General features: G+C 50.6%; 1 protein-coding gene across 6 annotated transcripts in view; it reads right to left on the minus strand.

Moving 5' to 3' along the window:
- Positions 1-4793: 4793 nt before the first annotated feature.
- The window catches only part of LOC145363602 (ETS domain-containing protein Elk-1-like), a 115934-nt gene continuing 107540 nt past the window's right edge, over positions 4794-13187 (minus strand). For 5 of the 6 annotated variants that reach the window (XM_080218801.1, XM_080218788.1, XM_080218809.1 and 2 more), the window contains 2 exons: positions 9754-9855; positions 7843-8437 (listed from right to left, as the gene is read on the minus strand). In XM_080218801.1, coding sequence (XP_080074927.1) covers positions 8339-8437; positions 9754-9855 — 201 coding nt within the window. In that variant the 3' untranslated portion in view covers positions 7843-8338. Of the gene's footprint in view, positions 6266-7842; positions 8438-9753; positions 9856-13187 lie in introns of those variants that run through there. The other variant, XR_013890019.1, reaches the window with a different exon arrangement.

Here is a 13187-nt window from a genome sequence, read left to right on the forward strand (position 1 = left end):
GTGTTGGTCTAGCGATGCACATTGGCACCACAGAATATATTGGAATTTCAGGATGAAAAAAGCCACCAATGCCCACCTATTTTGGCTTCTACCAACCTGGCAGTTGTAGGGTGTGAAGTTAAAGAAGTTACTCACGAATCATAGTAACCGATCCATCAACTGGTCCACAACAGACTGAGACAAGATATGGGCGAAACCACCAGAGGTCTAACATCACCAGTTCCCACCTAAGCAGCGCAACACTAACCACATGTCACATTTCAGATGTATCAACGGCAACAGCTCCTCACAGAGGAAGTTCCTGATCTTACAGCATGGAGGCAGAGAGGACGAGCGGGGGGACCATTCAGCCAAGGTGGTGGGGAAGAGGAGACCGGACAACCACAGAACAAGGAACCAAACTCTCTACCTCGTTTCTCCCCATCACACTGCAATAATTGTGTAAATTCTGTCCAGCACGGTGCAAGGTTCATGAGGTCTCAGAATGGTCCAATGAGTCAAACACTTGCACAGGAACTTAGGAGCATGCCATTCAGCCCCTCAAACGCTCCCCAATTAGTTAGATCACAAAAACATAGAAACTAAAAGCAGGAGTAGGATGTTCAGCCCTTCGAACCTGTTCCACCATTCATTTTGATCATAGCTGATCATCAAATTCAATATCCTGATCCCCCTTCCCCTCCCTCAAATATCCCTTGATCTCTTTAGCCTCAAGAGCTATATCTAATTTCTTCTTGAAGTCACACAACGCTTTGGCCTCAACTACTTTCTGGGTGAAGAAATTTCTCCTCACCTCAGTCCGAAAAGATTTACCCCTTATCCTCGGTCTACGACTCCTAGTTCCGGGTTCCCCCACCATCGGGAACATTCTCTCTGAATCCACCCAGTCTAATCCTGTTAGAATTTTAAGTTTCTACGAGATCCCCCCTTCACTCTGCTAAACTTCGATGAATACAACCCTAACTGGCTTAGTTTCGCCTCATATGACAGACCTGCCATCCCAGGAATCAGCCTGGTAAACCTTCACATGGATTTGGTTTTGACGCACGATCTTATAGAATGCATAACCTCATTCTAAAAGCCTACAGAAAGACAGCTCATTGATGTACGAGAAAGGGACAAAGGCCTGTGTGTGAATAAGGAATTAATTGTCAGACAGACCCTCACACCTAATTTACCTCTGCAACAGCTAATCAAATTGATTAGATCACCATAAACACCGTAAAAAATAAATCTATTTTCATTTAAGATAATTTTTTTTTCTGTCTGGAATACATTTGCAAGAGTTAGGAAAGATATATGTACACAGCAGTGGAGTAATACGACATGGGTCATGTTTCAGAAATATAGTCTATTCCTTAATTCGATTGTTTAATCCATCCGATATTTGCGTGTGTTACTGGAACACGAGTAGGCCACTCAAACCCTCCAGCCAGTCCCGACATTTAAAGGATAGTGGCCAATCCCATCAAACCTAGCACCATCAGGGAGTGGGGAACGAGACACTTTGTATTTCTCACACCTCCCCAGTGTCACTTCCTGTTTCTTTGGCCCCAGAGTGTGTCCCTGGAGTAGGGGATTTCCACAGTAACTTCACTGCAGTGTTAACGTAAGCCCACTCATGACTAATAAATAAACACAGAAAGGCTGATGCCTCCTACTAGGGCATCATGTTGGCACCTAACCTGCACGTCTTTGGTCAAAGGTTGGCTCTGTTGGCTCAGGTGGGTGCGGAGGACACCAAGTGCAGCATCTGAAAAGCTAGCCAACATCTGGGTCACGGGGACTAGGTTACTCCTGCCCAGCACCCTACCCTACACCACTCCCTCGCTTGGTGAACTCCATCATACAACGCCCTCAGCTACAAACTGATCAGGTTACTGTTTACGAAATACCGTTGGCTCATTCGCCGATTGAAGCAACAGTCACCGGATTCCTGAAGGAAATAATTTGGATCAATTATTGTGTGGCCACTCTTGTGCACCAAGAGTGGTGCGCAGGGAGGGGGCGCCGTTTGGCACATGGTGTCCATACTGACACTCTGCAAGACAACAACACAGCGAGTCCCAACACATCTCCATTCCCCCCCCCCATGACCCTATAATTTTATTCTCTTTAGCTAACTAGCCAATTCCCTTCTAAAACCACAATTCAATCTGCCTCCTGCACGCTCTCAGGCGCTGCACTCCAGGTCCTAACCACTCGCTGCGTAGAAATGGCTGTTCCCTCATGTTGCCTTCAGCCAGAGGCAGTAACAGCCTGAAAATGGCGTCCACAGGTTGACTGCCTCCTTGTTGCCGTCGCAACCCCTCCCCCCTACAACCCAGCTCCAGCCACCCAGAAACGTCAAAGCACCCACCTGCCCAGGGTGGACGGAGTCTTTTAATATGGTGAGGTGTATGAGGGACACACTTGTTAGGAGGGAACTGAGCACCATCTGAGCCCTGCACCACTCTGGTCAGTGAGGAAGGAGGCCCCAGGGAAAGGGCAGGGTTAGAATCAAGTTTGCGGGGACCAGAAGCGAGGGTGCTGCCCACCACCCCCACCCCATCTCTGTACAAATAATGATACAAGGGTCAGGAGGTCAGGAACCGGGGGAATGTGGGGGCTCCAGGAGAAATGGGGAGGGGAGGGGAGGGGAGGGGAGGGGAGGGGAGGGGAGGGGAGGGGAGGGGAGGGGAGGGGAGGGGAGGGGAGGGGAGGGGAGGGGAGGGGACCCACCCTGAAGGGAAAAGAAGTTAGACCAGTTTGCTTATTTTCCCGTCTTTATTATTTATTCCTGTGGGAGTGGGGAGTGGGGAGTGGGGAGTGGGGAGTGGGGAGTGGGGAGTGGGGAGTGGGGAGTGGGGAGTGGGGAGTGGGGAGTGGGGAGTGGGGAGTGGGGAGTGGGGAGTGGGGAGTGGGGAGTGGGGAGTGGGGAGTGGGGGTGATGCCAGGATTGGGGAGAGAAATGGAAGATCTTCAGGGGCCAGATACCCAATGTTAAAAGAAAGCTGCCGATGGTAACACTTCTGTCCACTCCCCACACCCCCACCGTCCCCCACCCCTCAAACGCCCTTCGCTTCCCTTCCCCACCCAATGCCTGAACATGGTTCGTTTCCAAGCTTACCCTGCCCCCGATCCTGTCCGCACAGCCCGAAAGGTGAGCGAGGTTGGGCAGAAAGTGCCCCGGAAGTGGTTAATAATTAACCGCTTAAAGGGACCCTGACGGGGGTCAAGGCCGGGCGGGAGGCCACCAGGCTCCACCATCCAAACCCAAAATTACAGAAAACCCAAGGGCAGAACTGTCTGAGAAACTTCACACTCACACCCATCCCCATTCCCCCAGCCCAACTCCACCCAAACCCCACCCTAATCCCATTCCCCCACCCACCCCCCCCACCCTAATCCCATTCCCCCACCCACCCCCCCCACCCTAATCCCATTCCCCCACCCAAACCCCACCCTAATCCCATTCCCCCACCCACCCCCCGCCTAATCCCATTCCCCCACCCACCCCCATCCCAACCCAACCCCATTCCCCCACCCACCCCCCACCCTAATCCCATTCCCCCACCCACCCCCCACCCTAATTCCATTCCCCCACCCACCCACCGACCCCCACTCACCCCAAACCCCACCCCAACCCCCACCCTAATCCCATTCCCCCACCCACCCCCAGCCCCCACCCACATCCCCACCCTCAATCCAACCCCATTCCCCCACCCACCCACCAACCCCCACTCACCCCAAACCCCACCCACCCCCATCCCAATCCCCATTTCCCCACCCACCCACCAACCCCCACTCACCCCACCCCAACCCCACTCCACCCCCAACCCACCCACCCCAACCCAAACCCCTACCCAGCCCCCAGCTTCCAACACCCAGACACCCCCCTGCCCCCAACCCCCACCCACCCCACCAACCCTACCCCCAAACCACAGCCACCCCCCAACCCAACCTCCACACAGCTCACCCCCCAACCCACCCCAACTCCCAGCCAACCCTTCAACCCCACCCCAACCAAACAGTGGGGGCAACATAAAATTCTGTCCACCCTCCCCAGCACCCTGTCCCAGGCTGAACACAAACAAGTCTGTATTTATATAGCACCTTTTAACGCTTCCTTAGCACAACAGTTACACTGAATGCAGTCAGAACCCAGCAAGCCTGAGTTGGGAAGGTGCCCGTCGCTCACTGATTCTGCTTAAGTTAGGGTTCAGAGCTGGAATAAGAATTCAGCTGAGGATAGGGATGGGGGTTAGTGGGTGAAGGCTATGCATTCTGATAAATGGGAAAATCTCTCCTCTCCCCAGGGTCCCTGACGCCGGAGGTGCTTTGAGACATTCTTGGGTCAGGAGAAGACTGTGTAAAGAAGGTGAGTCCGTGGCCGGAATTTTATTATCCCGCCCGCCACGGGAATGGGAGCGGGCGAGGGACGGCCCTTGGAAAGGTCTGCTGACCTCGGACGGGACCTTACAGTTTCGGGACGAGCCGGTAAAATCCCGCCCACTGTGTGCTAGGATTACCACAGGAACAGGAGGAGGCCATTCGGCCCCTTAATCCTGCTCCACTTTCTAAAAAGTGGATCGTAACTCAACAATCCTTTGATGGCAAAAGTCAAGCTCGAATCTCAGTTCTAAAATCATTACAGGAAAATACAAGGTGAAAAAATAAACTTCGAAATGTTTGTCTCCACGAGTCCTGTTTCAAAATATCACCTTGTTCTGGCTGGTTTGGTCTGGTGGGGACATCATTTCTTCCCCATTGTTCCCTGTCCCCACCCCCTCCTCCCATCCCCCTCTGCCCCTTCACCCCCAAGGGGAAATCAGGCCTCAGTGATGTCATCAGAACCAGGCCTGTATCTTCAAAGAAGGACCCCATTGGTTTCCTTCTTGCCTGAGCATTATTATACCTCCCATGCCCACCACATCCCATTACTGGAGACAGAACACCCACAAACGGTAGGGGAGCACCACCATCTTTCACGTACCCCTCCGAGGAAACACACCAATCCAGACGTGGAAATACATTGCCAGTCCTTCAATCTCAACCCTACAACAAATGTACCTACACCACGCAGGCTGGAGCAGTTCAAGAAGGTAAGTGACTCTCGCCCATTTCAAAGTCAACCCATCTTGCCAGCTAGTGCTAAACTCAATCAAGAAAGCTAGTCTCGGCAATGGTAACCACAAAACCATCATCGATTATTGTAAGAACCCATCTGGCTCAGTAAATGTCCTGGAGGGAAGGTGTAACGGAGTATGAGCTCCCTGATTGACAGAATGATTGTCTGCCCAGAGTCTCACCCGTGCATATATATGTTGAAGAGTGTCCAGGCTAAGGAAATTTGGCATGTCAGCTACAACTCTCACCCAACTTTTATAGATGCACCATAGAAACCATTCTTTTTGGTTGTATCACAGCTTGGTACGGGCTCCTGCTCTGCCCAAGAACGGAAGAAACAACAAAGGGTCATAAATGTAGCCCAATCCATCATCACGCAAACCAGCCTCCCATCCATTGACTCTGTCTACACTTCCTGCTGCCTCAGAAAAGCAGCCAGCATAATTAGGGACCCCACGCACACCGGACATTCTCTCTTCCACCCTCTTCCATCGGTAAAAGGTACAAAAGTCTGAGGCCACGTACCAACCGACTCAAGAACAGCTTCTTCCCTGCTGCCATCAGACTTTTGGATGGACCTACCTTGCGCTACGTTGATCTTTCTCTACTCTCTAGCTATGAGTGTAACACTCTCTCCTTTCCTTCTCTATGAACGGCATGCTTTATCTGTATAGTGCGCAAGAAACAATACTTTTCACTGTACACGAATACATGTGATAATAATAAATCAAAGCAAAATTGTGACTTGGTATCTGAAGCACTCTAAGGAGTGGAACTGAGTTTGTAAATATAGGGAATGTGGTGAAGGGACATCAGCCTTTGATGAGTTATTTCAGAACATCCTTACTTAGTCGGGCCTACATGTGACTCCAGATCCATAAGCAATGTGGTTGACACTTAATTGCCGTCCGAAATGCCTGAGTGGGCACTCAGTTAACAGGCGCTTAGGGATGGAGTAACACATGTTGGCCTGGCCAGCGATGCCCGTGAAAGAAATAATAAGTCCTCGGGACAGGGATGCCCGCGTTGCCTGAATGAATAAAGACGGCAGCTCAGAGGAGCAGGATGAGAGCACTGTCAGTACGGCGGTTTTCACAGTATGGTCCCCTTCACAGTCTAGCTGGAAGAAGGTTGAATGGGTTCCCCATAGGAGCACCTATAAAGTATTAAATAGCATTGATAAAGTGAACTCTGAATGACGGCAAAGGGACACAAATTTAAATGAGTGACCTATCGAGACGTTCAAGAGGGCAGTAGGGGGTGACTCAAATAGGAACAATGCGCTGGAGTACTGGGAAAAGGGGAGGAAAATGGCACTAAGTCGTGATGCTCAACGGGACAGCCAATGCAGACGTGATGGGTCAAATGGCCTCCTCCTATGCCGTAACAATTCTCTAATAAGTTTAGCAAAAGACAATATTTACTCAAATGAGTCATTATTTGGTTGGTCACCTTTGAAGCGAAACAGTGGTTAGCTGCCTCACAGCGCCAGGGACCCGGGTTCGATTCCCGGCTTGGGTCACTGTCTGTGTGGAGTCTGCATGTTCTCCTCGTGTCTGCGTGGGTTTCCTCCCACATTCCCAAGGTGTGTAGGTTAGGTGGACTGGCCATGCTGAGTTGCCCCTTAGTGTCCCAAGATGTGCAGGTTAGGGGGATTAGCAGGGTAAATACGTGGGGTAACTGGGATAGAGCTGCTGTGTTGGAGAGTCGGAAAAGTATTGGGGGCGTCCGATGGGGAGCTGGCCACGAGGCTGGTTAATCTGGATTTTTTTTTGGAGAGACAGGCTTTGATGGGCCAAACGGCTTTTCTCGACTCTTGGCCCTTGTTCTAAATGAGCACAAACATGGTCACTGTGGTGTGGCCATCACCGGTAATGTCAGCTATTGGGCAACCCTCCGTTAAATAAACAGATTCCTCCTCCACACCCAATGTCACTCATTCTCTACATAGGCAACATGCTTTGGAAAACTAGAGTAGAATCATAGAAATCACCACAATGCAAAAGGCCATTCGACCCATCGAGGGTGCACTGACCACAATCCCACCCAGGTCCTATCCCCATAAGTCCACGTACTCACCCTACCTAGTCCCCCTGACACTAAGGGGCAATCTAACAATCCACCTAACCCGCACATCTTTGGACTGTGGGAGGAAACCGGAGCACCTGGAGGAAACCCACGCAGATACTGGGAGAATGTGCAGACTCCACAAAGACAGTGACTCGAGCCGGGAATCGAACCCAGGTCCCTGGCACTGTGAGGCAGCAGTGCTAACCACTGTGCCACTGTCGTTTACAGTGATAGAGTGTTATCACACAGAAGCAGACCAACCAAGAAACCTGCATTGCTTCTGTAGCCAGAGTAACCCCACCCATACATCGCGGCGCCAGTATTCCTCTCTCTTACAAACATCTTTCCAATTCACCCTTTCACTCTGTCATTGACAGCTAGTTCCACACTCTGTGTGGGCAAAGAAATGGTTTTATTTCAATGTCGGGGTCCTTATCTGACATTCGGAAGGTTGCATCATCTTTTGCAATGGATATTTTTCAGGGGACACACTGGGCACAAGGTCTCAGCAAAGCCTCTGTCTCCACACACCAGTGGCATGCCCATGTGCACAGTGCCCGCTCGAGATGGAAGCTGCATCTTCCTTGTGGCTATCATCGGATGTTGGGTCATTGAATCCATCAGCATTGATCCCCCCCCACCCCAGATCCAATGTTACAGGGGAAACAGCTTTAGAGTCCATGACCATAAGCTCTGGCAATGGAGACACACTCACCAGCTGGGTGTCACGTTCACCCCCTTTGGCAGCACACATTGGCAGTGCCAACGCCAGTGAGGGGCACCAACAGGGTTAGACAAGGCGGGGTCCGTTGCAAGTCTGAGATAGGGTTACCCGTCCAGCTTATGTGCCCCGGGCAAGCGGGCAGGGACAGCTCCATTGTCAAAGGCGCAGCTCTTTCAGGTGAGCCGTTAAAACCGACGCCTCTTCACTGTGTCTCAGTGCTTCAGGTCAGCAGGGTGAGTCACATCTCTCGATCGGTCAGTCCCACGTGAAGAGATTTGCACTAAGAAGAAGGCGATGTTTGGAAGGTCAAGTCCATTCAATCCATCCTCCACCTCCCCAACCCGTCCCCCAGATCGATTCGATTCGGATACATCCAACCTGGCCTGGGGGCCAACAGTCGTTAATATTTTCACTGGTGTCTCCCGGGGGCTGGTTTCACTGTTTCTGTAGCACGGATGTGGAAAGTACTGGTGTTGACAGTCCGTCCATGGAGGCGACAGGGATGTGGATCTGTGTGTTCCCCGCTGAAGGAAACTGGAAAGAGAAGAAGGGAGTTATTACATAAAGGTGGAGGCCATTCAGCCCCTCAACTCTGTTCTATCATTCCATAAAATCATAGCAGGTTGGTTTCTAAACTCCACCCACCCAATTTGGTTCCATAAACCAACTCTCAGTTCACAAAATTCTCAAATTTAAATTTATAAACTTCCATTTATTGTTATGCTACATTTCTCGTGTCCACTTTTGCTCCCTAACTCTCACCCTGGGCTCCTCAGATTACTGAATAGGAAGCAGTCTCACAACACCAGGTTTACTTGGAATCACGAGCTTTCAGAGCACTGCTCCTTTCTCAGGTGAATGGTGGAAGGAGCAGCACTCTGAAAGCTCGTGATTCCAAACAAACCTGTCGGGCTTTAACCTGGTGTTGTGAGGCTTCTTACTGTGGCCCAGTCCCCAGCTGGCATCTCCACATCACATTACTGAATGGCCAAGGGAGAGAGAAAGACAGAGAGTAGCAAGCAAGCAACAGGCCTCCTTAGGCCATTCGTCTGTGAGCTAGCAGATCAAGTGTTGCATGGAACTATCACTTTTCCTTCATTCCTTGGGGATTAAATCCAAACTTGCTGCCTTCCCTTGGCTGGATGATGTACCTTCTCTGTTACACTGTGTGCCAATGTGTGCCCACAGGCACTGAGGTAGTGCCAACCCCACAGGGTGGTGCAGTGGTAACATCATTGTTGTCGTAATCCAGAGGCTTGTGTTAATGCTCTGGGGACACAGGTTCAAACCCCCTCACAGCATCTGAATGGAGGAGTTTAAATTAATGAGTCTGGGATTATAAAGCTATCGTGGCCAATGTTCCCATTCCACCCATCACGGGAATTGTAATGAGCGAGGAACGGTCCATGGAAAGGTCCATGGATCTCTCATGGGATTTTCCAATTTCTGGGCAAGCGCAGCCAGAAAGTCCTGCCCATCGTCTCAACAAATAGCAATCAATTATTGCCAATTGCCATGGAAACCCATCTGGGTCACTAATGTCCTTTAGGGAAGGAAATCTGCCATCCTGACCCGGTCTGGCCTACACGTGACTCCAGGTCCACAGCAACGTGGCTGACTCAATGTGCCTCTGCAACGGCTGAGCAAACAACTCAGTTCAAGGGCAATTAGGGATGGTCAATGGCCCAGCCAATAGAGGAACGTCTGCCAGGCACCTCTTGGGTTGGTGACAGACACCGAGGAGCAGCTATAATGGCCGTGAGCGCAGTTTCTCCACATTTCCACCGACCCGAGTTACTCTCAAAGCCCTGTCGAAATTTTACCCAGTTGAATTCAGCGTCCAAGCTTACCTGAAACGAGAGTTTGGCAGGGCTCATTGGCGCAATCGGGCTGAGCGTACTCCAGAAGTGAATGGCGGATGGCAAAGCATTTGGCGTCAGTATTATTGGGGTCTGTCAAACAGAGAAGAGAGAGTATGTAGTCAAACCAAAAACAGCTATCAGCATGTCTTGGCATCAGGCATCTCTACATCAGGCCTGGGGCCTAGCCCCTCAAATCAGTTCCACCATTTAATTAGATCACCATCAAATTGTATCCTAACTCCATCTAGCCACCTTGGTTCCGTAACCCTTAGCAACCCCAAAACCGCCAATCGCAGCGTTGAGGCTTTCAGTTGACCCTTGCCAAGGCAATGTTTCGGGGGAAGAGTATTCCAGATTTCCACTACACCTGTGAAGATGCGCCTCCTAACCTCACCCCACCCCCCCCGAATGACCCAACCCTTATTTTCAGGTTATATCAAACATGCTCTGGAATTGAAACAGTCTCTTTCTAACATCCTATCACACGTATTAATCATCTTAAAGTTATACCATTGGGCGCAGATACCACAAGGTGGGGTGACACAATGGTTAGCACTGATCCCTCATAATGCTGTGACCCGGGTTCGATTCCCGACTTGGGTCACTGTGCGGAATCTGCACGTTCTACCGGTGTCTGCGTGGGTTTCATAGAACGGTACAGCATAGTACAGGCCCTTCGGCCCTCAATGTTGTGCTGAGCTTTGTCCTAAACTAAGATCAAGCTATCCCACTCCCTATTATTCCATGTGCCTATCCAATAACCGTTCGAAAGTTCCTAAGGTGTCCGACTCCACTATCACAGCACCCCAACCACTCTGAGTAAAGAACCTACCTCGGACATCCCTCCTATATCTCCCACCATGAACCTTGTAGTTTCCTCCGGGTGCTCTGGTTTCCTCCCACAGTCCGAAAGACACGCAGGTTAGGTGCACTGGCCACACTAAATTCTCCCTCAGTGTAACCAAACAGGGGGCGGAGTGTGGCGACTAGGGCATTTTCACAGTAACTTCATTGCAGTGAGAATGCAAGCCTACTTGTGACACTAACAAATAAACTTTAAGATGAGACCTTTCTTTTCATGAACAATGTCTTGCTGTATAAATCAAGTTAAATTTGTTTGGAAGATATCAGTGTCAGAGGGTTGTCAGTCTGGTGTCTGTATTGGTCTCTCTCAGTCTCTGAGGTTAACTGCAGTTTAGTTGGTAGAACGCTCAGTTCTGAGGCAAAAGGGCGTGAGTTGAAATCCCACTAGAGCAACGTATAAACTAATAAGATATAGGAGTAGAATTAGGCCATTCAGCCCATTGAGTCCGCTCCGCCATTCGATCATGGCTGATATGATCCTCATCCCTATTTTCCTGCCTTCTCCCCATAACCCTTCAACCCATTACCAATTAAAAATCTGTCCAACTCCTCCTTAAGTTTACTCACTGTCCCAGCATCCACTGCACTCGGGGGTAGCGAATTCGTAAGAATGTAAAATCCAGGCTGACAGCCCGGTGACGGGACTGAGGGAGTGCTGCACTGTCTGGGGTGCCAGATGAGATGTTAAACTGAGAGCCTGTTTGCCCTCAGGGAGTAGATTCCATTGCACTGTTGCTAAAAAGGGCAGGGCAGTTCCCCCTCAAGAGTCACTTAACCAAAACAGGTTCTCTGTGTTTTACGGCATTGCTCTTTGTGTAGGGGTTGGTGTGTGCAAATCGGTTAGAACAAAGAACAACACAGCACGGGAATCAGGCCCTTCGGCCCAACGAGCCCACGCCACCATTTCAACATTGTGAGTCCCCTCTTCCACCCGTGACCCTTGTCTACGCTTATGGCACTCCACACTGGAAACCAGATTGAGGGGAGTCTAATTTAGGGACAATTTGTTACACCGATCAGCCGAAGAGCACACCTTTGGGGTGTGGGAGGAAACCGGAGCACCCGGAGAAAACCCACGCAAGCACGGGGAGAATGCGCAAACTCCCACAGACACTGGCCCAAATCCATGCTGCGTTTCTGCATTACATGGAAATGCTAGTGGCTTTTAAGAACATAAGAACATAAGAAATAGGAGCAGGAGTAGGCCATCTAGCCCTTCGAGCCTGCCCCGCCATTCAATAAGATCATGGCTGATCTGTCGTGGCTCAGTTCCACTTTCCCGCCCTCTCCCCATAACCCTTAATCCCCTCTCTTATCAAGAACCCATCAACCTGCTTCTTAAAAATATTTAGCGAGGCAGCCTCCACCACTTCAACGGGCAGAGAATTCCAGAGATTCACCACCCTTTGAGTGAAGAAGTTCCTCCTCAACTCCGTTCTAAACCACCTCCCCTTTATCTTGAGGCTGTGCCCCCTAGTCCTACTGTCTTTTTTGAGCGGGAAGAGTCTCTCCACCTCTATCCTATCCATCCCATTCATCATCTTATACGTCTCAATGAGATCTCCCCTCATTCTTCTAAACTCTAACGAGTACAAGCCTAGTTTATTCAGCCTCTCCTCATAGCTCAATCCCCTCAACTCCGGTATCAGCCTAGTAAACCTCCTTTGCACTCCCTCCAGGGCCAAAATATCCTTGCGTAAGTACGGCGCCCAAAACTGCACACAGTACTCCAGCTGCGGCCTCACCAATGCCCTATACAGCTGCAGCAAGACCTCCCTACTTTTATATTCAATCCCCCTCGCTATGAAGGCCAGCATCCCATTCGCCTTCCTGACCACCTGCTGCACCTGCAAGCTGGGTTTTTGCGACTCATGCACAAGGACCCCGAGGTCCCTCTGCACCGTCGCCTGCTGCAGTTTTTCGCCACGTAAGTAATAGTCCTTCCTACCATTCTTCCTACCAAAGTGGACCACCTCACACTTGCCAACATTAAATTCCATTTGCCATTTCCTGGCCCATTCGCCCAGCCTATCTAGATCCTTCTGCAGACTCTCCACACCCTCCGCACAATTTGCCTTTCCCCCAATCTTGGTGTCATCAGCAAATTTCGACACCCTGCACTCGGTTCCCTCCTCCAGATCATCTATATAAATGGTAAATAGCTGAGGCCCCAGCACCGACCCCTGGGGCACCCCACTAGTCACCAACCGCCAATCCGAATAGCACCCATTGACCCCCACTCTCTGCCTCCTATTTGACAACCAATCCTCTATCCACGCTAACACCCTACCCCCAACTCCATGTCCCCTGACCTTCTGCAATAACCTCTTGTGAGGCACCTTGTCAAACGCCTTCTGAAAATCCAGAAAGACCACATCCACCGGCTCTCCTCTATCCACTGCCCTAGACACATCCTCATAGAACTCCAGTAAATTTGTCAGACACGACTTCCCTTTAATGAAACCGTGTTGCGTCTGCCCTATCAAGCAATTCCCTTCAAGATGCCTCGCAATTTCCTCCTTAATGACGGATTCCAACATTTTACCTACCACAGACGT

Source organism: Carcharhinus amblyrhynchos, chromosome 3 (genome assembly GCF_965287045.1).
Source record: "Carcharhinus amblyrhynchos chromosome 3, sCarAmb.v2.hapA, whole genome shotgun sequence".
In the NCBI taxonomy this organism is placed as follows: domain Eukaryota; kingdom Metazoa; phylum Chordata; class Chondrichthyes; order Carcharhiniformes; family Carcharhinidae; genus Carcharhinus; species Carcharhinus amblyrhynchos.